The 24,546-nt window shown below is 43.2% G+C and overlaps 1 protein-coding gene and 1 long non-coding RNA gene across 24 annotated transcripts in view; one reads left to right on the top strand and one right to left on the bottom strand.

The window, feature by feature from the left end:
- The window catches only part of Ttll5 (tubulin tyrosine ligase like 5), a 260,216-nt gene that overhangs the window by 223,323 nt on the left and 12,347 nt on the right, over nucleotides 1-24,546 (top strand). For 15 of the 21 annotated variants that reach the window (XM_040276119.2, XM_040276120.2, XM_040276129.2 and 12 more), the window contains 2 exons: nucleotides 792-874; nucleotides 4,750-4,872. The exons of 2 other annotated variants lie outside the window; for them this stretch is intronic. In XM_040276119.2, coding sequence (XP_040132053.1) covers nucleotides 792-874; nucleotides 4,750-4,871 — 205 coding nt within the window. In that variant the 3' untranslated portion in view covers nucleotide 4,872. The remainder of the gene's footprint in view (nucleotides 1-791; nucleotides 875-4,749; nucleotides 4,873-24,546) is intronic. 4 more of the 21 variants (XR_005729960.2, XM_040276121.2, XM_013356849.3 and 1 more) reach the window with 2 other exon arrangements.
- LOC120886841 (uncharacterized) lies at nucleotides 9,858-14,462 on the bottom strand. 3 transcript variants are annotated; one of them, XR_005729965.2, is made up of 3 exons: nucleotides 14,042-14,459; nucleotides 12,815-12,868; nucleotides 9,858-12,684 (listed from the first exon to the last, which is right to left on the bottom strand). It is a non-coding gene; the product is annotated as an uncharacterized LOC120886841 (long non-coding RNA). The 3 variants fall into 3 exon arrangements; XR_005729962.2 differs by having other exon boundaries at nucleotides 12,790-12,868; nucleotides 14,042-14,456; XR_013439147.1 differs by having other exon boundaries at nucleotides 12,790-14,462.

Consider the following 24,546-nt stretch of genomic DNA (forward strand, 5'->3'; position numbering starts at 1 on the left):
CATGCTGTACATGATTTCACAATTATAATTCTGATAACTGCAGTGAAAGAGTTCCAGAGACCTATAAGAGCCTCAAGGAGATTGGCCATGGTTGTAGGGCATTTCTGAGACATGTAACCGAGGGCCCTCTGCACAGAGAACCAGTGACGCTCTGTCCAGCTTCCTGTCAGAGTTGGTGTGAGCAGAGGTGCTGTGTGATGGTTTGTCATCCTCAGCACAGTTGACATTTTGGACCAGGTAATTTTTTGCTTGGGTGCTTTCCTGTGTCCTGCAAGATGCTTGGTAGCATTCCTGGCCTCTTCTCGCTAGCTGCTGGGAGGGAGGACCACAGATATCTTGACAGTGCCACACGACCATGGTGGGTGCAATGACGGTGAATTCCACCGTTCCACATGAAATACAGTGTCTGTAAAACGTGTCGTCTTTTGATTTATCTAAGTCAACACCAGGAACTTAACGTTTTCACTCACCAAACAACCATTTATCAAGTAGCTCTCATGTGGCAGACCCTGGAGACGCAGCAGTGACCCACACTTGTGCTTTCTTAAAGCTACATTCCAGTGGGGAGAAATGGACACTAAAGCTTGACTTGTGTAAGAGTTCAGGAAAAGGGTATCCCTGGGTCACAGACGTCCTCTCTGATCAGATGACATTTGAACACAGTCTTGAAAGAAGCCCAGGAATGAACTGCGTGAGAGGAAACACCACGAGCAAGAGGCAGAGCCCTGAGTTGGTTGGACTGGGCCTCGCCTTCCCGTCCGCAGGTCTGACCCAGCTCCTTTGTGTTTCAGAGGGGCCTCCGCAGAAGGGCAGCTGAACGGACTCCAGAGCAGCCTTAACTCTGCAGCCTTTATGCCCATCACCAGCTCCACAGGTCAGTGACCAGCAGGCCTTCAGTAGGTGGGGTGGCAGGAAGGTGGCAGGAAGGTGGCAGCTTGGCATCTTCTCTCTTTTGCTTCTGACCGGAGTTCCAGTTTCAAATAACCAAATGCCCAGGCTCTGCGAGCACTGGGACAAGCATTTTTGTTACGTCCTCCTTTTAAATAATGCAACAGCCTAGATAGACATTTTTTGCCTGTCTGGTAGAATGCTATCAGATTTGCAGCATTTAGTAAAAACGCCCTGTATTTGACTGTTAATGTTTCCACATATGTCTCTCACTTAATCCTCACAACAGTCCATGAGGTGGACCTTCTTGTCCCCTGAACATGGGAAACCTGAGGCTCAGAGAGTTTGTGGACTTGAGGGAGGTTACGCGTGGATCCAGAGCCTAGGTGTAAGCTAAGCAGTGGAGGCCCAGGGTTAGTGTTGTATGAACAATAATTCATAAAAAACACACTAAATAATCAGAAAATTGAATGAAATCACTTTGATTCAATTTGATGACTATTGATTATTGAGCTCCTACTATGGAGAAGGTAACTTGCTGGGCCCTGAGGTACTCACAGGGTATAGGGTACAGTGTCCACTCTGGGAACCACAGACTCAGAGAGACAGAAACGTCCTCAGGGAGTGTGCTGCAGGTAACCTCCTGGGTCTTTATGGGTACTAGGGACATATGGAGTAACAGACAACTTTGAGCGTTTGCCGTGTGTCCAGCTCAGCTGGGAATGCTTTACAGGTCTTAAGTCATTTGTTCACTGAACAGGGATGTGATGTAGGAACTGTATTCCCCACTTATGACCAAAGAAACAAAGGGACAGAATATGTCTAAAGGGATGAAATATGTCTCAAGTTACACTAATAACTTTAGTGGCTGGGCAGTATTGGGACCCACATCTTTTGGGAGACTTGAACGTGGACAACTCAGCCAGGAGAGGAATGGAGATCCAAGAAGAGGCGGAAGTGTGTGCAGAGGCCCAGGGTTCCCTCCTGTCAGCGTGGCTAGGGACGCAGGCATGAGTTGGCGGTGGCAAGAGAAGGCTATGAAGTGGCAGAGTCTGTTAGGAGCCAAGTACGGAGCTGTTGCCCTGGCAGCGATGAGGACCCCTGGAGGAGTTCAGGGAGGGGCTGGGGAGTGTGAGTGAGGGGTTGACATAACGCACCTTAAAGTGACCACAACATCTCTGAGAAGCTCGGCTGCTTGGCTGTATCATAGGGATAATTAAATAACCCTCCTAGGCTTATTGTGAGGATTAAATGAAGTGCTATACATGGAAGGCCCTATACCTACACCCAGGTCAGGTAATATTAATATGATGATAAGAGTATAAGGATTTGTTCTCCCTTTAAAATTTTAAACCTGAATATAAGAAATATTTGATAGGTATGTACTCATGACCCTCTCCAAAGAATTGCTAGAACATGGTAGTGGGGTTTTGTTGTTATTTGTTGGTTGATTGGTTTTTGTGGTGCTAGGGTAGAACCCAGGCCTCGTGTCTGCTAGGCAAGCGCTCTACCCCTCAGTTTCATCTCCAGCCTTTAGAACACGGCACTCGTTTTTAAGGAATTAAAATTTCCACCAGGAATTGAAATGGAAGAAAAGTGCTGGCTATGAGAATCATGGGCGAGTTTGAAGGTGTTCCTGAGACAAAGGCTCTAAGAGCCCCTTCCGCTCTCCAAATTTGCTTAAACTAGAGAAATTGACTGTGCTTGGCAGCTCCAGGAGACCCGGAGAACTTGATGTGTACGCCGTTTAGTTGACAAGAATTGAGCTGAACCACTGCGTGCCCTCTGGCCCAGGAAGTTAGAAATGTGAGAGGTCATGTGAGTCAGGCTTGCAACATCTTGACCATAAATTAGGTCTACTTAACCTTGGTGACCTTACCTCTGGCCTAGTCTACCGAATTTGGTATTAGCGTAAAACCGTGGAGCAAAGAGAAGTCATACTTCTCCCTGGCCTCTAAGATTGACCTTTGCCCCTATCCACCTGACAGTAACAAGCAGATTATTCTTCTTACCTTGTTTAGGGTACCTGTTACTGATTGCTTTTGTCAGCTGATGACTCTGGGCCTCTAAATGCCCTTGGATTTGTTCTCTTCTTTGACTTCCCTGGTGTTCTTGACCAAGAAGTGTTAAAAGAAGCACTAATGATCATGACACAGTGAGGGTCAGGTGTTTCCCATACCTCCCACGGCATCTAGCCTTCACAGTGTCAGTGACTAACTCTGGTGTGGTCATTCATACCATTAGCAAGTAACCGGCACATTATTGTCCAGTTGCAGATCCTGTGTCTTCTGTGGTTTGGTTAGATTTCACCAACTATTCTAGAGGTTCCAAAGGTGGCCTATGAGAAGTCTAGGTTACCAGTAGCTACATTTTTCTTTAAACTTAGAAGAAGGGAGAACAGCCCCCATGAGAAGACAGGAAGGGACTTTGGAAGTCTGTACCTGTACAGGAATCCCTGAACTGTCTTCAAAAGATAGTTAGCCCCAGTCTCATCCAGTAGACTCAGTTGGTTAGGCATGGTGCTAACAAGCCCATGGCTATAGCAGGTTTTGTTTCCTGGCGCTTGACCCTTCCCCTCCATATGGCTAGCCAGGCTTGATGTGTGACTGGTTCCTCAGGCTATCTGAATAAGGCAGTAGCTCATCCCAGGCACTATTGAAAAACAACTCCCAACTGACGTGGGCTCTTTACGTTCTGTTTATTGCAAACATTAAATGAGGTAGTGAATGTGGATGCGCCCAGCAGAGTGCCTGGAATACTCCGTGCAGGTTACTTTTCCTTGACTTCCTTACCTTCCACTAAATATTCTAATTTTGCTGTGGAAGGGAAGGGGTAAAGTCAGCAAATTTAGAAATTTGAGAAGGAAGCTGGAGTGAGGGCTCTTGGCCCAAAGCCAAGTCCTTGGCTTTCCTTCTTTATAACCATGGCAATCTTCTGGAGTTCTGAAGTGCTAATAGTGAACAAAAATAGAAGACAGCCACAGATTAGATAACTGACATTTCTCTCATGCTGATTTGATAATGTCAACCACCATTATTGTAGGGTCCGAAGCCAGACCAGCTGCCCTCATCCCTGTCCCTTAGCTTCTGCCTGCGGAGGTCCCTCCCATCCTGGACTGTGCCCCCACCTCTTATTTTTAAGCTCTTATTGGTCAGTATTTTGTGCAAGGAACCTAATAGGCTCTTGAAAATCAGTGATGGATTTCATTGACGAGAAGTAAGAAGCAGCGTCTTATTAAATGTTCATTGTTTCGAGCCCTAAATGTGCCATAGCTTTGTGCTCTTTGTGTGGACGCAGGGCAGCGGCACCTAGCGAGCCTGCCTGCCCACTTCCCCATTGTCCCCTGAGGCAACAAGAGAAAGGAACTTACTTTAATATACAATATAAAGCAAAGCCAGCAAAGCTTAAGCCTGAAGGATCTAGAAGTTACTTTAACTTTCAAGTGAAATTATGTGCCCGGCAGCTCTCATTAGAATGACATATTTTTATTATCAGATTCTTACTCTTTTCACTATATATTATAGAGTTGGTGGAGCAGCTAGTGGATCTGAGTATAAGAGGTTAAAATTTTAAAAATTTTTTTAAAAACCCTGCAATGACTAGCCTACATCCTGTGTCCTTTATTGCTCCCTAAATGTTCCTCACTCCCCAGGGCCAGGGCCCAGGAATTTGGGTCGATGACCCACTTGTGCTGTTAGAAAGCAAAAGAGAGACCACAGCTCTGGTGTTTGGCAGGAAGTGGGGTGGCAGCATCTGTGAGAATGATGATCCCCATAACCTACTTTTAGATTTTACTTCTTGTCCTTTGGGCCAAGATCAAATATACTGTTAAGTAGGGATTTTTTTTTTCCATTTTTTCAGGATCTTTGGAAGCTCCCCAAGTTATTTTCGCCAGATCCAAACCCTTGCCCACACAATCTGGAGCCCTTGCTACAGGTATAGGACAGAGAAAAACAAAGTCGGTGAAGTCAGGGCCAATTTAAGGTAATAGTAAGAATAACAGTGTATTTTAATCATTATCACGTTCTGACTTTATGGAAGAGACTCAGCAGCTGTCAAAAGAAGTGTTAGCTTCTCAAAGTGACAGTGACGAAGATGGTGATGTAGCTCACTGGTAGAGCATGCGCTTAGTACGTATGATGCCCTGGGTTCCATCCCCCGCACCTCCAAAAGAAGAAAAATGACAGTGAAGTTGGGACTTAATAAAACCAAAGCTCAGAACTCTCCAAAACCATAGGTCAAAGTTTAGATACAAATAGCTTGCTCCTATAATGATGTACCAGTAGGTGGCGCTCTGGCAGTAAGAAATTTCTCTACTATCACTAGAGATTGTTTTTTTTTTTAACATGGGGTCTTTGAGTTAAAGAAAGAAACTAAAGCCATACTCTAGTTATCACAGGTAAAATGATGTAACTGAATACATTGGGAAACATGATCTTTTGAAGATCAAGTTGCAATCGTCTCGATAGAGAATGGATATTTATTAAAGAAGGCTTTGAGACTAAAGTTAGGTAGTTGTGAACTGGCCTTTCAGATAATGGGAGATAGGAGAGAACAAAAAATTTTCTTTAACGTCTTGGTGAGGTTGATAAATTATGCTTTTTGCTGAGTTATTTTAAATAATATATGCTGTAATTGGCAGCAAAACAAACTGTAAGCCCCATCCTACACCCATCCAAAAAAAACTCATACATTGAAGGAGTTGTCAAACTTGATCTTGTGAAGCTGTATCCACACTTCACTAATGCTGCCCTCAGTATTTTCTTTCCAGCTGTGGGCTTCAAAACTTTCCAGAAAATTCTATGAAAACTCAAGGCTCTGATGATTCCTCTGCTCTTTGCACTCCCCTACACACAAAATATTAATGGCACACATGCTTTGAGCTTAATATTCTCCTTATCTCTTGGGGAATATTTATATACTTATTTGAGAAGCATTATTCATTAAAATACCCCAGGAGAGCAAAGGAAAGAGGAAAATTATTTACCCACCACAGGGTTCATTTACATTGGATCAGAAAACTTCAAATATCTTTCCCCAGCCCATCTAAACTCTTTCCAGAAAGGAATGAGAAGAGAGACGGGAACGCCAAATCCATGGCTTGGTTAGCTACCAGAAGGTACCAGAGAAACTGAAGATAGCCTATAGTGATACTTAGCCAGTGGTCCTTTAATACTGATACTTAGCAGCCTGTCCGATGATGAACAACTCAAGATATAGAAAACTAAAGTGAGAAGGTCAATATTTCCTTCAGGAGACTGGCAGCCAGAAGAATGAATGTGACATCAAGCTCCAAACCAAACTGATGGCCTGCCAAGAAGTACTCATGTCCATCTGCTTCCAATGCTGTGAGACTTGGACCAGCCACAGTTTAATATCTCTTTTCTTGAACCTCTCTCATGAATATCTCTTACAGTCCACCCTGAACAGTACCTGGCAATGTAGGATCTTTGCAAAGAAGCCTGGGGAAAGAGCCTCTCTCTCAACTTGGATACCTCGGTAGCGAGCACAGCCCTCTGAGCCTGCGCTGTGCATAGCTGTGCTGCTGAGGCTGGGCCTTGGATTGGCTGAGATGGGGAGACAACAAGCCACAGCACGTGGGTGCACAGGGCAGAGCAGAGGCCAGGGCACCCCAGAAGCCAGCCTCCCATGGCCCAGAGTCACTACTGGGAGGCCCCCACAGCAGGCCCATGACCCTGGCGTGTGGCAGATAGCAATGGGCTATCTCTCCTGGGGCAGGGGAGTTAGGTGGCTTACAGAGTGAGGAGGCAGACCCCAAGAGGCCACAGCCTATCACCTGAGGCATGCTTGCTTTTTGTCCTGAACACAGTGTAGATGACAGAGATGCGTTTCAGCCATAATCATAAACGAGTATCTTTGCCAGTTATGACAGTCCTAGAACCTTCTTTTAAATGGGTTTAGGGAGGTGGATGGGTTAGATTAAAGGATTTGCAGTGTGTTTGCCTAACCGCCGTGAATACTGAGAAAACAAGGCTTGTCCGTATCAGAGAACGGAGGGCACAGTGCTGAAGGATATTAGGAACTAAAGCCTGTCTGAGACCCTGTGTGCTGCCCCAGGCAAGTGTCGCATTTAATGCAGACCTGGTTCTGTTTACTCGGGATCTATATTTGTCTTACTGCATTATGTCAGCTCTATAAACTACATATATATGCCCATTATCTGAACTGTATTCTTGATGATTTACCAACGGGGGAGGGGCTGTCCCCACACAGAGCTAGTTCATTCCTGGAGATACTAACAACTGGCCATGAACACGGGCTTTATATGAAACAAGCCAATCCCAAGTTGGTACACCCAGCCACCTCTTTATTTATTTCTCCCACACCAGGCAAAGTTTCTCCTGCCCTCGTCATCCCATGGCTGGGCAGCTTGAGACCACCCTGGAATTCCAGAGCCCACTGGAATTATTCCAATGAGCCCATCCTAACCTGTTTGCCTGCCATGTCTTATATTACCCAGTGAAGACTCTGGCCAAGACCCTCCCCTCACTCTGTCTTCTGTCTTTTGACCAACACTGATTTCCTGTGACCAGTGACCATGTGGCATGCAGTGTGACCTCCTCTCTGGGACTTTTGAGTGTAATCAACTTCTTTCCGAGCTTCTTTCTCTTTTCTTCCTATAACCACACCGACTTCTCCCTACCACATCCAACATGCACATAATTAAAACAAACATCAATAGGAAGAACATCTTTAATTTTCATTTCCAGGAACTTGCAAATATACACACACACACACACACACACACACACACACACACAGAGACGTATGAATTAGGTTAATGTCACCCAGTTCTAAGCAACTGTCATAGCGCTTCATTATAGTCTGGTTACACAAGTGATGTTTTAACAATGTGTGTTTGCTAGCCTTGATCTGGCTGCAGCCACACAAGAAGGATGTAGATCTTTCTACATGGCAAAGTCACCTGGCTGCCAGCCATTGACATTTCATGCTTTCCTGTCCTGAGGCCTCCTTCATTTCATTTAGTAAACTATTTCTAGATCTGGCAACAAATCTCCAGTGTAGCTGAACTACCTGGTTGTGAGTTGGGGAGAAGACACCCTGGCTTTCAGTTTGTGGGGAGGGGACTTCTAAGAACCCACCCAAAGGAGATTCGTATGCCTTAAAGAAAACCAAGGAACTCTGTTTCTAAAATGGATTAAGAAATAGGCTACTGAGAAAGATAACATCTGAAAATTGATATTGTCTCTTGCTGAGCTGGCGAAATCCCAAGAGAAGAGTGATGAATCTTCGATTGTTAACAATTACTACTTTGTTATAAAGAGAGGAGGCTGTGCAGTGGCTGCTTTCTCAAATTACACTTACACTACAGAAGCACACACACCTCCTGGAAAAAAATGCCTGGCACCTGGATTGTTGGACTCGTACCTACCGCCGCATCTTGTAGCAGAGTTGTGTGGTCCTGTATAATATCCGCTCATTTTGAGTGAAGGAAGAGCCAGTCCTATCTTGTAGCCCTGAACTATGCAAGTAACCCAGGTTACATTGCCCTCTTGGTGAGTCTTTATATGTCTCAATCCAGGTCATCAGTGCATCCTCTGGGCTGTGCATCCCGTGACTCACACACCTTCCTGCTAGTTTCATGGGATCCTTGTTATAGCCACATACCTTTGCTTTACCGTCCTTGTGTCCTCAGGACATAATTCTTCCTGAATATTCTGAAGAAAGAAAATGGCATGCTAAGCCATGCCTGCCTTTGGAAAAAGCAAGCTTTACACATGGAAATATTTACAACTCTGCCTACCTGATCTGTAGAGTTTGCACTGAGCCCAAGGAGTGTAGGTGTTTAATTGCAGGGCTTAGGGAAGGATGACTTGAAGTGTATATTGCCCTGTTGACATGATCGGCACTGATATTTATCCTTTAATCTTTCAAATTATAAAGAAGAGATTCAGTCTCCTTCAAGTTCTCAGACTGAAGAGCATCGCTAGTAAAACTGAAACAATAGTCACTTATTCTTTTCTGTTCTCATCTTTCAAACATGTAGGTATTTCCAATTACCACCGTAGGTATCAAGGGGCTCTCTGCTCTTGAAACCTAAGTCTGGGTAATCAAGTTATCTGACTCCAGAGAGGAGCAGCTTGAATGTGTGAATTACCCCCATAGCTACATCAATAAAACATAACCCGTGCCCCCAGCATGATATGGGCTGTAAGTTGGGAAATCAACCCAGTTATAGGAGGAAGTGAAGAAGAAAGTCATCCAGGTGGAAATTGCTCTAGTGTTGTTGCTAGTTTCTTGCTGTTAGGTCCAAGAATCACTACTTTTTATTTCTGGTATACTGAAAAATTCTCCCTTCCATTCACTTCATATTTGCTTCGTAGGGAAATTAAGACATGTGACAAGCACAAATGAAGATATTTGGGGATTTGACAAGAGTTTTTAACTTGTGATGGCTGAGCTGCAATTATTATTAGGTAATGAACTGGTCATAGTTTTTAGCCAGATATTGGAAATGGAATTTTCGAAACTAAAGTTGTTTCTTAGAAATATGGACTCCTCTGCCAGGTGTGATGGCACACACTTGGATTCCCAGTGACTTGGGAAGCTGAGGCAGGAGGATTGCAAGTTTGAGACCAGCTTGAGCAACTTAATAAGACCTTATCTCAAAATAAAAAATAAAAAGGAACCAGGGATGTAGGTCAGTGGCAAAGCGCCCCTGGCCTCAACCTCCAGTGCAAAACAGGAAAAAGAAACAGGACTCCTCTTAAGTCTTTTGTTTTATATATAGTCATCCTTGCTTACTGTTCTCCAAAATAAATCGCTATTGTGCATGTGTACACATACTTACCCTCCTCTTTACACAGAGGATTTGAGCTGTCCACAATAGCCTTTTGATTATCAAGAAGAGAGACACCCTCAATTTACCTCTGTCAAGAGAAGTTATTGTCTGTAAACACAGGGGGGAAAAGCCTGAGAGCCAGACCTCATGAAAACCTGCGACTTTATTTGGGATAATTAGCAGCTCTCCTGGCTGTACGGCAACTCTGTCAGTCGGTCCCTCTGACCAGGTCATCTGTCGCCTCAGCAGCTGGCTTCTGCTGTCGCCCAGGTTAACAGCACTGCTGTACTTGTGGCTAGCCGTCTCCAGGGGAGCTTGTTTCTCTACCTTTGCTTTCAGTCTTCAGAAGATGCAGTCAGACTGCTTCCCATCATTCATTCACTCATTCTTCCAGCTGCTGGTGAGCTCAGAGCTGTCTCTCCTGGGCCGAAAGGTGGGACAGTGTCAGCCTGATGCCACTGCGGTGTGATTAGGGAATGCCAAGATGCCAGTTTGGGCATTTCTGGCAGTTTCCTTCAGATGGGTACAACATATACTTTTCATCTCTTAGCACATGGTCTTAAAATACAAAACCACATGTAATAAAATAGTAACATATAAAAGGAAGCTCAGGGCCAAAAAATAAAATAATTCAATTGCTTTACATATAAGATCATAAAATTTTACTGGAATTGAGGTAAAATTTAGTTCTGAGTCTCCTGACAGCCAGGCAGACAAGAACATGATAAATGGGAATATAGAGAAAAAGTTCTCTATCAAAAAGAAAGACATACTGGGAGGAAATCAAGCTTTCTCCTAGTTCTTGTCCAAGGGAAATGTTTTACATAAATTTAGAGTACCTCAGATGAAACAGTAGTACCCTCAGCAAGCTAACAGAGCAACATATTGCATATGGCAACTTCTCAGCATCATCTGTAAGAAGGTAAAATATTGTGTAGTACACCTTAATGATTATAGTTTGTAAAGTGGGAAAACCAGTGTAGTCTAAATCTCTTTGTAGGCCATTCAATCCACAGGTAAGATAACAATCACTTTGAGGACAATGAATTGTATGCCTTAGACAATATTAAATATGACTTCTCTCAGTGGGTTGCTTGACAAGAACTGATTGTCTTTTGGGGCAGGGGCCCAGATACCTTATATGTCACCTTGCTGTTTGAAGATGTGTCTGTATGCTTTGGGAAGCATGTGACAGCTAGCATCTGGAAACTAAGTAGCATTCTCACGCTGTTGTGTAGCCTGCTGTTCTCTGCTCGGTTAAGTAGGTGAAAGTTCCAGGGTCTGGGCACCTCTCACTCCCCAGCATGCTGATTCTGATTGTCCTTACCTCCTTCTCTCCTGTCCAGCCCCATCCTGCTCCAGCCCTGTCCTAATTAGACGGTTTTGACTCTGCTCCATCAGAACTCTGGGAGCACCTCTTTCATGGCATTCCTGACATTCTGGGGTCTTCGGGGGTTGCCTGACTGTGTCATTCCCTGGAAGTCAGGGTGTGTTTGAAACCCCAGCACAGGGCCCAGTCCATAGCAGGGACTTAAGAAATTCTGACTGAGGGCTAGAGATGTAGCTAAGTGGTAGGATGATTGCCCAGCGAGAGAGAGAGGGAGAGAGAGAGGGAGAAAAGGAAAGAAAAAAAGAAGCTGAGTAAAATTTCAAATTTCTGCCTTTGTTTATTGTGTTAGCATTTGGAATGCCTGTCTACATATGCAAATCCTTTCTGTCATAAGAGTCCAGTTAAATTAATCTCCTCCAATAATCTTTACTCATATAATTACATGTATCTTGCCATGTTTTTTAAATCCCTTGAGACTTAGAATTTATACCATGAAGTTTAACATTTCATTTTATTTTATCATCTTTTATCATTATTTTATTTAAAAAATCTTCAAAATCAGAATAACTTTCCTTATAAATTACTTAATTTTTCTATCCTGTTTCTTGCAGTGTTGTAAAACCATTTACTATAAAAGAATGAAAGACTGTTGCCTACTCTTTAGGTAACAACCTCTGATATGCATTCAGAACCTTACTGGAAACCTGTTACAATGCGCATTCCAGAATGAAGGTCTTCTGTTTTAGATCACATTCAAGGATCTCACTATTAAGGGTTAAAATGAGGTTCAGTTTATTTGAAAGACTATTCTTCACTTGTTTTTCTCTATACCAATTGGAACTCTTCAGTTTTATCACATAAAGGAGCTTTTGCTTTAGAACACACTGAACTGTTTTTTTTTTTTAAATCCTTGTGAACTTTCCAGTTCTTTAGATGTCTCTTAAATTGTATACTACTTAAAATTGAATACCATATTCTATTATTAGAGATCCTAGCTAGTGTTGAATACAGTGTAAAATTTGTCATCATGGTTCTATATTTTTATGCTATTCTCAAAAACAAAACTGATGTTCTCTCAACCCTTACCTCTTATTTCACCCTTACCTGTTATGCTTTCTCTACTTCACGTTCAGGGCCATACAGCCATTGTCAGTAATAATATCTAAGTTCTGTAAGAAGAATGCAGGATGGAAAGGACATAACTCTGTGGTTAGACCTGCCTGTGTGGGCTTTGTTGCTTCCCAATTGGCAACAGTGGATCAATCAGTTAACCTCTTTGAGCTTCAGTTTTCTCATCTATACAATAATCATGAAAATATCAATATTGCAGGATTGATATAAAGATATGGATTCCCTCTGCCAGGTGCCATGCACATGCCTATAATCCTAATGACTTGGGAGGCAGAGGCAGGAGGATCATAAGTTCAAGGCCAGCCTCAGTAATTTAGGGAGATCCTAAGCAACTTAGCAAGACTGTCTGAAAAATAAAATAAAAGGGGTATGTAGCTCTGTGGTAGATCACCCCAGTACCAAACTAAACTAATAAAGGTTATAGATTACCTCAAGAGCAGAAAAACAACCCATCTCAATGAAAAGGTCTGGAGATATGGCATAATAATTAAGTGCCCTTGGGTTCATTCTTCTGTACAAAAAAAAAAAAAGGTAGAATTAGCATAGGATTCCACAGTTCCACTTATGGGTGTATATCCAGAAGAACTGAAAGCAGGGGCACAACTGATATTATCACCTGTGTCCCTGGCAGCACTACTCACAGAAGCCAGCAGTCAGCAGTGAAGGTGTCCCTGTGCAGTGGAGTATCCCTGGGCCTATACAGGAAAGAGGTTCTAACACATGCAACAACATAAATGAGCTTTTAAGATGTTAAACTAAAGTGAAATGAGTCCCTCACCAAAAGACAGACCCCATGTGATTCCACTAACCTGTTACACGGCTCCAGCAGTCACAGCCCAAAGACTGAAAGCAGGGTGGTGGCAATGGGGGCTGGGGAGTGGGAGGTGGAGACCTGGTGCTTAAAGGGTAGCTGGGTTTTGAAAGCAAAGAATTCCAGAGAGGGGTGGTGGGGTGGTGCACAGCATTGTCGATACACTTAATACCACTAAACTACATTTAAAATGGTCAAGATGGTAAATTTTACATTATGTGTATTTTGCCAGAATTTTTTAAGAAGATTATAGATTATTGGGCTGGGGATGTCGCTCAGTGACAGAGCACTCACTTAGCATCCCCAGCACAGCAATAAATAGATAAAAAGATTGCAGATTGAGTATGGGATGCTTTCACCCTACAAAAATGGGGGGTTTCATTGTTTTTATTATCTCAATTTTGCATCAGAGAAGATTGAGGCTGAGAGAAGTTAAGTAATTTGTCCAAGCCACACAGTCGGTGGTGGAGCTAAAATTCTAACGCAGGCAGCTTTATTCCAGATTCTGATAAACTGCCTCTTAATGTCCAGACTCTGGGCCAGCGGAGGTGATTCTGTTTTATCAGTTTCCTTTCCTAATGGAGCTAAGTAGCTGCTGGTCAGGCGGCAGCCTCCGCCTCCCCACGGTGTCTGGTCCTTATCTCCTGTCCTCCCCAGGGAGTCCTGGCGGTGTGAGGCTGTGGCGGGTTAGGCAGGCCTTGTAATCCAGTCATATAACTTTCCCTCATTTGAATGGAGCCAGACCTGGAAAAGGGAGGCTAAGGCACAAGGTGGGCCTTTGCCTCAGTGCCCCGATGGGGGTGGTAGTCTTCCCCACACTTCCTGAGCTGCCTCTTTAGGGCCAGCAGTTGTGATTGGCAGAAGGAACTTGGATGTGGATGAAGCAAGGAAGGGAGGCCTCCCAGAAGGGGGGGGGGAGGGGGGGAGGGGAAAGCAAAGCAAAAGCAGGAGGGCTTGGGAACACCCCTGGGTGAGTTAGGAGAGCATTCCTTGGAAGCAGGCAGCAGACACCCCACCACTCCAAGGCAGTCTGTAGTCAGGGGCTTGTTTTTCTCACATGTCCAGAAGCTGGAGACAGGAAGTCCAGGGCTGGTGCGGCTCTTCAGAGGCATCTCCGCCGGGCCGGCTCCTGTCTTTCTGCTCTACTAACCCTAAAGCATCAGCTTTCAGGTTTTTGGTCATAAGATGGTAGTGTTTTTACTGGCATTGTGTCCATGTTCCAGGGAGGAAGAGGGGACGGGCAAAAGACAGATGCCAGCTCAATCTGTCCTCCTTTTAAAAAGCTTCCTTGGGAGCCTAGCAATTCTGACAAACATAATGTCATTGGCCAGCACGGCTCCCTGCCTACTTCTCCCTAGCAACAGGGAGGACCAGGGAGGTGGTCTTCTCGCTGGGCACACTGCCTCTGCCGGCTCTTTTCTTGAGCAAGAAGGGGAGAACCTTGTTGGAAGGCCTCTCTGGTTCTGTCTCAGCATGTTTTCTCTCTAGAGTCTCCTCCCCTGCGGATGGAGTGCTCGGCTCTCGGCAGCGCCTCTGCCACCAGCTTCATGACTGCTACAGAGACCAACTCCATGTCCTGACTCTAGTTTGCCCCAGTCCCCGCTCCTAGCATACAGGGTTTTGGGGGTTCGCTATTACCTGGAGATTTCAGAAACACTTGAGAATCCTCATCTTCCTAGAAGAGTTAGCATGGCCACTGTAAATGAGGAAGATGGAAAAAATGAGCCCTAGAGGGAAAAACAAACTAAGCATGTTAATGAAAATGATGTTTGTTCTAGGTACTGCATAAAATTATGACACACCACATCTATTTACATAAGTTATTTACTACTTGCTCTTGATTATCCTGCAACAGAAAAATGATTATGTGGACTCTTAAATTTCGTAGACATAAGCATAATTATTTTTTTTAAAAAAGAGAGAGAGAGAGAGAGAGAATTTTTTAAAATATTTATTTATCTTTTTTTTCCTTTTCGGCGGACACAACATCTTTGTTTGTATGTGGTGCTGAGGATCGAACCCGGGCCACACACATGCCAGGCGAGCGCGCTACCGCTTGAGCCACACCCCCAGCCCAAGTATAATTATTTTAACCATATGAAATTCTCCCCCCAAGTTTTATCTCAGGATTTTGTTCACAGTACAACTGTTTTAAAAACAGAAGGCTAGGTACAATGGCATACACCTATATCAGCTATCCAGGAGGCTGAGGCAAGAGAATCGCCAAGTTTGAGGCCAGTCTTAACAAATTACCCTGTCTTAAAAACTAAGAAAATAGCTGGGGATATAGCCGTGTGGTAGAGCACCCCCTGGGTTCAATCTCTAGTTCGGCCAAAGGAATAAAGAAAAGACTTTATTAAGGACTCTTGTTTCATTTAATGAAAAGCTTCCTTGTACTCAGGTTTTTGTGGAGGTTCTCCATAAAGAATAGCACTGAGACCTGGAACAGCATGGATGATCCAAAATAGCAGTCGACTGAGCAGTACTGAGCCAGAGTTTTAAACAGCGTTAAAAACTAATAGTGAACACAAAAGCCCCAGTAATCAAGACAGTGTGACATAGACTAGATAGGTAGAATAAAGTGTCCAGAAATAAACTCATACATCTGTGGACATTGATTTTCAACAAGGGTGCCAAGACGATACAGTGTAGAGAGAACAGTTTCTTCAACAAATGACACTGGGACATTGGTTATCTACATGCAAAAGGATGAGGTTTGACCCCTACCTCATACCATACACAAAAGTTAACCCCAAATTGATAAAAGACCTGAAGGATTGAAACCATAAAATTCCTAGACACATACCTATGAGTAAATCAACATGTCTTTGGACTAAGCAGCAGTTTCTAAGATATGACACCATAAAGCACATGCAACAACACAACCAGAGAGATTGGAACTCATCAGAATTTTTGCATTGTATGCTTCAAGACAGTCTGTAGAATAAGAGAGAAATAATTGCAAATCATATATATTGCAAGGGACTTGTATCCGGAATATAATCCAGACTCCTACAGCTCAACAATCAAAAGACAAGTAACCCAATTTCTTAAATGAACAAAGGATTTCAATAGATGTTGGTGCAAAGAAGATAGATAAATGATCACTTGGTACCTAAAAGGATGCCAGGTGCAATGCAGCACATATCTGTAATCCTAGCGGCTAGGTGGTTGAGGCAGGAGAATCACAAGTTTGAGGCCAGTCTTGGCAACTTAACCAAGAACTTGTTGCAAAAATTAAAAAATTTTTAAAGGGCCTGGGGATGTAGCTGTATCACAGTACCAAAAATAAAGACAAGATGTGCCATTGGGAAAATGCAAATCAAAAGCACGATGAGATACCACTTCATACCCACTAAGATGGCTGTAATCAAAAAATAGGTGATAATAAGAGTTGGTAAGGATATCGAGCAATTGGAATGTTCATACATTGATGGTAGCAGTGTAAAAAGGTATAGCTGCTTTGAAAAAAAAAAGTTTGGCAATTCCTCAATTAAACATACAGATTTCATATGACCCAGCAATACAGCTTCTATGTATATATTTAAGAAAAATGAAAACATATGTCCACATATATGTGGGTGTATGAATGTACATAGAAGCATTCCTTGTAACAGCCAGAATGTGGAAACAACCTAATGTCTACCAGATGATGGACAAACAAAATGTAGTATATACAGACAGTGAAATAGTATTCAGCTACAAAAAAAAAAGAGTCAAGTGCTGACATAGGCTACAGCATGGGTGGACCTTGAAAGTGTTATGTTATGCACGTAAAGCCAGTCACAAAAGGCCACGTGATGTCTGTGTAAAATATCCAGAATAGGAAAATCCATAAAAATGGAAAGTAGATTAGTGAATGTCCCAGACTGGAATTAGAGAAAGAAATGGGAAGTGGGGTTTCTTTCTGGAATAATGAAAATAAATGGTCAAGAATTAGATCGTGGTGATTTACACAACCCAGGTCACCAAATTGTAGGATTTTGGGGGGACGGGGGTGCTGGGGACTGAACTCCGGGGTACTCGACCTCTGAGCCACATCCCAGCCCTGTTTTGTATTTTATTTAGACACAGGGTCTCACTGAGTTGCTTAGCGCCTCACTTTGCTGAGGCTGGCTTTGAACTCGTGATCCTCCTGGCTCAGCCTCAGAAGCCACTGGGATTATAGGCATGCGCCACTGGCAAATTGTAGGCTTTACGTGGTGGATTTTATTTAGATGTAAAATGTATCTCAATCTTAAAAGGCTAGTAAATTCAACAGGCGTCTGACCAGCTCCTGAGCAGTAGGAGTACTATAAGATCTTAGGTGGAGAGACCTGAGTCCCAAGGTTGCCCTTCGAATTTCATGCTTCCAAGGAAGGTGGTGCACTTGGAGTCTGGCAGCTGTCCCTAGGCCCGACCTAAAAGTGTCAGGCTCCAGAGTCTTTCTGTTGCTTTAGTCAGCACAGGGCAAGGAGGACCTTGACTATAGTTTCAGGCCCTTAAGCTTCACCTCGTGCTCCAAATCCACAAGAGCAGCTGCAGATGAGGCAGGCACTGCCACCCGTTGCTCCTCTCCCTTTGTTAATCCCTTTAATTCTGCAGCTCCTGGGCACCCCTCCTTTGACACAGTCCCTTGCCTGGTTGTGATATGAATGAACAAGTGGTTTGGGCTTTGAAAGGTGACTCTTAGAGATACCTCAAGTGACCCAGCCCCTGGCTGGCCAGGATGCTCTTGGTGTTCACTTCCAGGGAGCACCAGAGGTCAAGTCTGGGCTAACCCTTTCCAATCAAGCCTGGTCCCGAGCTCCTTCTGAATTCCTGGCCTTGCTGCCAGTATCATTAGGGACACAGTGTTTCTTAGCTAAACCAAACTTCAGTCCTTTTTGTCTCTCATAGAAGAGTTTATGCACTGACACTTGAGTTATTAGATCATAGCTCTAGCACCTTTGGATGAATGGGAAAATATATTATTACACACGCGGACGCGTGTAATATACAGGGTGTGGACTCTGTGTGTGTTTCTGCTTTACTTGTTATTACCTGATCAAGATGTTAGGGTTTTACTTAAAAATTCATCCATCTCACAAAACCTGGCTTTTATGAAGAGAAGAAAAAATATTATGAGTCACTTTTTGGTCTGTATGAGAGCACTGTAATTAAACTGTAATTTCTCCCTCCCCCCAGATCGATATCAGCATTCTAAATGACATTTGTAAATACCACTTCCTGATGGCCCTGGACAGGGTACCCAGCCTGTCCTGGGGTAAAGGGAGGGCCGTGCCTGGTGAGGGGTGGAAGGAAGGGAAGCCTCTTCCCCGCCCAGGGCTCTCCCCTAGTTGCTGTAGGAAGGGAGGAGCAGGAAGCCGAATGTGCCCTGGTCATGGGAGTTCTGAAAGGAACAAAGGACGGTCAGATGAAGAGCAGGCTAATCCTGCTATTTCATTTCCCTTCCAGAGTGAGGGCAGCATCGTGATATGAAGTATTTGGTTTCACATCTGTTCAGGAATTATCCTCAGCATAAATCCATTTTTCTTTTAAGCATCCTAAAGCATCCCAGGAGCTCCTCCTCCTGCCCCCTCCCCACCCTCCCAGTTTATTTCATGGCCACAGAGCAGCTGACAGGCTCACAGAGAGATCATCTTGTCATTGCTACCAAAGGAGGGAATCTCTACATCCCGGAAGTCAGAATTTCTGTGGATCAGTGGTATCACTGTTAGGCTCTGCCCTGAAGGGTTTAGAACAAAAAGTAAGTCGCATACCAGCAGGGTGATGAAGAGGACCCAATTTAAAATCAGAAAAACTGGTTCTCATCTCAACTAGGCTATTGTTTGTGTGCTCTGAGGTCAGTCACCAAAGCTCTGTGGGCACAGGGTCCTCGGCTATGTTAGAGCCATGTTTCCCGAAGTGCATTCATACCGACTGGCCTCCGCAGTCAAGTCCTCTGAGAAATGCTGCTTACCTGCTTCCCTGTGCCACCCTTTCTGTGTTTCTCTTATAAAACTCCTCATCCTTTGCTTACTTGGGAATTTTCATTATTCTCTAGGATCCTGTCCTTGGTCCTCTCCCTTCTTTCCAGTTGACCTCCTGTATGGAGGACAGTCTCACCCTGAACCTCCAGCCAGGCGGGTCATTCACTGCCCAATTCTGGGGGCACCAGACTCCTAGACACAGCAGCCTTTCTCCGGCCCGTGCTTCTCTTTGACTCTCCATCCCAGCCACATCTAGGCATCTCCTGGGTCACACAGGCTTCTCAAGCACCGTGTCCCAAATTGAACTTGTCATCCCCTCAGCCCCCTCCTCCTGTGACCTCTCCCTAGAAGCCAGAAACCTGAGTCTTTCTAGCTCCTCCCCTCCCCAACACCTCCAATGGTTATCAATTATTATACTTTCCCCTTTAATAACTCTGAAATGTCAGGTCCAGTCTCTTTCATACCCAGCGCCTTAGTGCATAATCACTTTTTGTTGAATTACTACAGTGCTTTCCGTACTGATCTCTTCACCCTCAGTCTTAGCCCACTGTTCACATCCTTGCAGCTTTTAAAGTGATCTTTAAAAACAATTGGGCCAGGTGTGGTGGTGCACACCTGTAATCCTAGCGGCCTGGGAGGCTGACACAGGAGGATCACAAGTTCAAAACCAGCCTCAGCAATGGTGAGGTACTAAGCAACTTAGTGAGACCCTTTCTCTAAATAAAATACAAAAAAAGGGCTGGGCATGTGGCTCAGTGGCTGAGTGCCCCTGAGTTCATTCCCCAGTACCAAAAACAAACAAACAAGATTGTGATGCTTCTCTACTGAACAGTCTTCAAGCCTCTGTTGAAAGTGCAAACTCCTACTGGGGTTACCAAAGCCGTCTGGTCTGCCCTTTCTCTTCCCATCTTCCCCAGCCATACCTTTAAATCCCAGTCATCCTAGATGCCGCCATGCTGTCTCCAGCTTCCCTACTGTTGCACAAGATGTTTGCTTTCTAGAAATCCTGTCTCTTACCATCACTACTGAAGCACCCTGGCCCTGCCTCTGGAATGGAATATTTTATTTGATTTATTTGATTTTGACTTGCTGGCCTCTATCTGCAATATAAATTTATAAAGAGATGAGGAATTATGGTATTCACCTCTGCATCATCGATGCTTTTCCCAGCACTGGACATTTAGTAGATTTTTAGTAAGTGAATGTAGGATAAAAGATAAATTTTATTGATATTATAATATTTAACATTCATCAAATAAGTCTCTGGTTAGTATTAAGATCATCTAAACAGTGTTCATACCCTGTAAATTATTGTGAGTTTTTTTAATATTTATTTTTTAGTTTTAGGTGAACACAATATCTTTATTTTATTTTTATGTGGTGCTGAGAACCAAGCTCAGTGCCTCATGCATGCTAGGCGAGCACTCTACCACTGAGCCACAACCCCAACCCCTGTGAGTGTTTTAATAACTGTTTCTATACTTCTTTTTGTCCCTTGGACTTCTAAAAGGAAACAGAAACTCTGCTTACTTTTGCAATCACATTTCCTTGGTATTAAGAGACTATGCTACTTCACTCATGTATGACTAGGTATATGAGTCTTATTAAAGTACATAAAAGTCTTTAATCAGCTAAGAGCATTAAATCCACTAGGAGAGTTAGGTACAAATATTCTAGAATGAACTCAGTAGCAAGCTAGAATATGTGTGCCCATATTTCTGAATATTTTTAGAATGTAGTTTTCACAAATGGTGCTAGGAAAACTGGAAATCCATACGTAGTAAAATGAAATCAGACTCCTGTCTCTCACCCTGCACAAAACTCAGAGTGGTTCAAGGACCTAGGCATTAGACCAGGGACCCTGTGCCTGAATTTTCATCATGTCAGTTTAGGAACCAAACTCCTCAACAAGACTCCTAAAGCGCAAAAAAACAAATGAAAAATCAATAAGTGGGATTGTGTCAAACTTAAAATCCTCTTCATAGCAAAGAAAACAGTCAAGAATATGAAAAGAGAGAGAGCCTACAGAATGGGAGAAAATCTTTGCCACCTGCACCTCAGATGCAGCATTAATCTCCAGAATATATAAAAATCTCAGAAAACTTAACACCAAAAAAACCAAATAACCCAATCAACAAATGGGCAAAGGAACTGAACAGACACTTCACAGAAGAAGAAATATGAATGATCAACAAATGTATGAAAAATATCTCATCTTACTCCAGTCAGAATGACAATTACCAAGAATACAAGTAACAAACGTTAGTGAGGATGTGTGGGGAAAGGTTCACACATACCCTGCTGGTGGGACTGCAAATGGGTGCAACCACTCTGGAAAGCAGTAATGGAGATTCCTCAGAAAACTGGAATAGAACCACCATTTGACCCAGTTATCCCACTCCTAGTGTATACCCAAAGGACTTAAGATCAGCGTACTATAGTGACGCAGTCAGATCAATGTTTATAGCAGCTCAACTCACAATAGCTGATTAGGGAACCAACCTAGATGCCTTTCAACAGATTAATGGATAAAGAAAATGTGGTACATATACACAGTGGACTACAGATGAGCCATAAAGAAAAATGAAATTATGACATTTGCCCGCAAATGGATGGAACTGGATACTATCATGCTAAGTGAAATAAGCCAATCCCAAAAAACCAAGGCTGAATGTTCTCTCTGATATACGGATGATAACTCACAATGGGGCTGGGGGTCGGTTGTGTGGAAGTTCACCAGATTGGATAGGGAGGAATGGGGAAAGGGAGGGGGGATGGGAATGAGAAAGACAGTAGAACAAATCCGACGTAACTTTCCTATGTTCATATATGAATACGTGACCAGTGAAAGTCCACATCATGTACAACCACAAGAATGTATGTATGATATGTCAAAATACACTCTACTGTCATGTATGACTGAAAAGATTGAAAAAACAAAAAGGAATGTAGTTATTTGCTTCTGTCTACTTCTTGTTCGTCCCAGCACAGCCTACATTGGAAAAAAGTAAAATGTCAGTTAACAAAACATTTTTATTATGTTCTTACTTGTTTTTACCCATAACTTCAAGGAAGAGAGATGCAAACAGCTAAAACCTAAGGGGAGGTGGTGGAGCAGAAAGCTTCCTGGACTTGAGTTCTCCTCCCCCACCTGCTACTTAGCAGCTGTGCAATCTCACACGTTAGCTGACCTCTCTAGATTCAGGTTTGTCCTTGTAAAATGGAAATACTTTCATTTGGAAATCATTTTTAAGACCTACTACATGTTAGATGCTTTGCTTACACATGAATTAAAATAGTTGTAGTGTTGTTTTCATGGGTCGATGTGAAAGCTGGATGAGGTATTGCATGTGACAGTGTTCTTGTTGACCCTTTTTACTATCAAGTGACACCTAGAGCAGTCTTAGTCTTCAGTCATTAAAGACTCAGTTACTTTTGGCAGAAAAGTACACTGATTTCATTTGTAGCAAGGTTTGAAATAAAGACATATTTGACTTTAACCCCAGTTAATGAAAAAGTTCAAGTAGACACATCTTTATGCGGTTCATTCCAGTTAATTCCACAGTTTTAGTTGTTGATAGGTGAAGTTATTGGTTGTATTAGTTATATATTGCTCATAACAAATTTTACCCCCAAATTTTGGTTCTGTCAACATTTATTGTCTCACAGTTTCTGTGGTCAGCCTTCCTAATTAGCTGGGAACCTCTGGCCAAGGTCTTGAAGTTGCAGTCCTGCTGTCAGCTGGGAGTGTGATCTCCTCTGAAGGGTGAAGTTGGCGTCTGCTTGCATGCTCACCAGCATGGTGGTTAGCAAGCCCCTTTCCATTTGGGTCTCTCCAAAGTCTGCTTTTATGGGCTGAATTTGTGTCCTCCCAAAATTTGTATGTCAAAGCTATAGTCCTCAATATTCAGAATGTGATTGTATTCAGAGATGCACCTTTGAAGAGGTGATTAAGTTAAAATTCCACTGTTAGACTGGGTCCTCAGCCAAACTGACTTCTTATGAGAAAATGAAATTTGGACACACAGAAACACCAGGAATGTGGGTACACAAAGTAAAAAAAAAACACATAAGGACACAATGAGCAAGTAGCTATCTAGTAGCCAAGGAGAAAGACCAACTGGGAAACACCTTGATTTTGGACTTAGCCCAGAACCTAAGAAAAAATGAACTTATGTTATTTAAGCTACTCAGGATGTGCTATTTTGTTATAGCAGCCCTAGCAAACTAATACAGCTGCCTTGTAACATGGCAGCTGGCCTCCCCTGGGCAAGCAGTCCATGAGGCAGTGAGAAGGCACCCAAGGCCAAAACCATGATCTTTTTATAACTTAATTCTGGAAATAACATCCCAAAACTTTTTCTGGGTTCTCTTTCTTAGAAGAGAATGCTCAAGTCCAGTATACATTCAAGGGGTGTGAATCCCAGGAGTTAAGAATCACCGGAGGCTATCCTATAGACTACTCTCAATGGCCTTGTTTTTTAGTTTTTTTAAAAATTAAAAATAAAGCATAGCCGAGCACAGTGGTATATACCTGTAATTCTAGTGGCTGGGGAGGCTGAGACAGGAGTATCACAAGTGCAAAGCCAGCTTCCACAAAAGCAAGGAGCTAAGCAACTCAGTGAAAACCTATCTCTAAATAAAATACAAAATAGGGCTGGGGATGTGGCTCAGTGGTTGAGTGCCCCTGAGATCAATCTCTGGTACTTCCCCCCCCCCAAAAAAAAAAGAGATTAACAGTTTGGAAATTTTAATACAATCAAGTAGATTCAACCTCACCAAATACATGGCTACCCTGGCCGGGTTCATCTATAGACTATCGTACCATTTAGGTTGAGGTTTTTTGAGAGTGAATGAGGAGCATTTTATGGACCAGGCTGAAGAGAAATGGTACATTGAATCCTTAAGTCTAAGTGTAATACAGTGATTTTCAGCCAGGGATGTGCATACCACACAGGAGAGACGGGAAAGAGGAGGGGTATCTTAGGTTTTAAAGTGGAGTCAAACTCTAATATAATTTTATGTATGGAGAGTGCAAAGAAATTTATAGCTTTCATAAAACAAACTACAGAAAGTAAAACTGAACAGAATCTTCTCAGCTGTTGGAACACAGGTCAGAAGAGGTTGAGAAACTGCTCTAATCATTCTCGTTGCTCGTGGACATAAAGGGGGATAGATGGGAATGGGTGGGAGGTGGGCGTGCAGCGCACCATAATCCCCAGAGACGAGACAGCTTAGGAAACCAGGGAAGAGTAATAAAAATGATGAAGGGGCTGTGTGGATTAGTTTGGACGATAAATATAAAATAGCAGACATATTCAGAAGCCTCTGAGAACTTATAGGAAGAACTTGACAAGAGACTGGTGATTGTTGAACCCAAGCTTTAGTTCAAAGAATCCAGAGGACATCTGCTTTGTGGAGATAGCGAGCTGACATCTGATTCCCCAGTAAGTACACTGGGTTCCCAATCACGGTAGCCTCTAAAATTAGTAACATTGTCAGTTTGATTGTCTAATGTTTGTCTAACCATCAGCATCTATGTGGCCCAGCTGTCAGATCTCAGCCAAAGTCAAACTTCTTTTCACCAACGGGGCTCTTTTGTGTTTCCTAA

The sequence above is a fragment of the Ictidomys tridecemlineatus genome, chromosome 5, assembly GCF_052094955.1.
Source record: "Ictidomys tridecemlineatus isolate mIctTri1 chromosome 5, mIctTri1.hap1, whole genome shotgun sequence".
Taxonomy (NCBI): Eukaryota; Metazoa; Chordata; class Mammalia; order Rodentia; family Sciuridae; genus Ictidomys; species Ictidomys tridecemlineatus.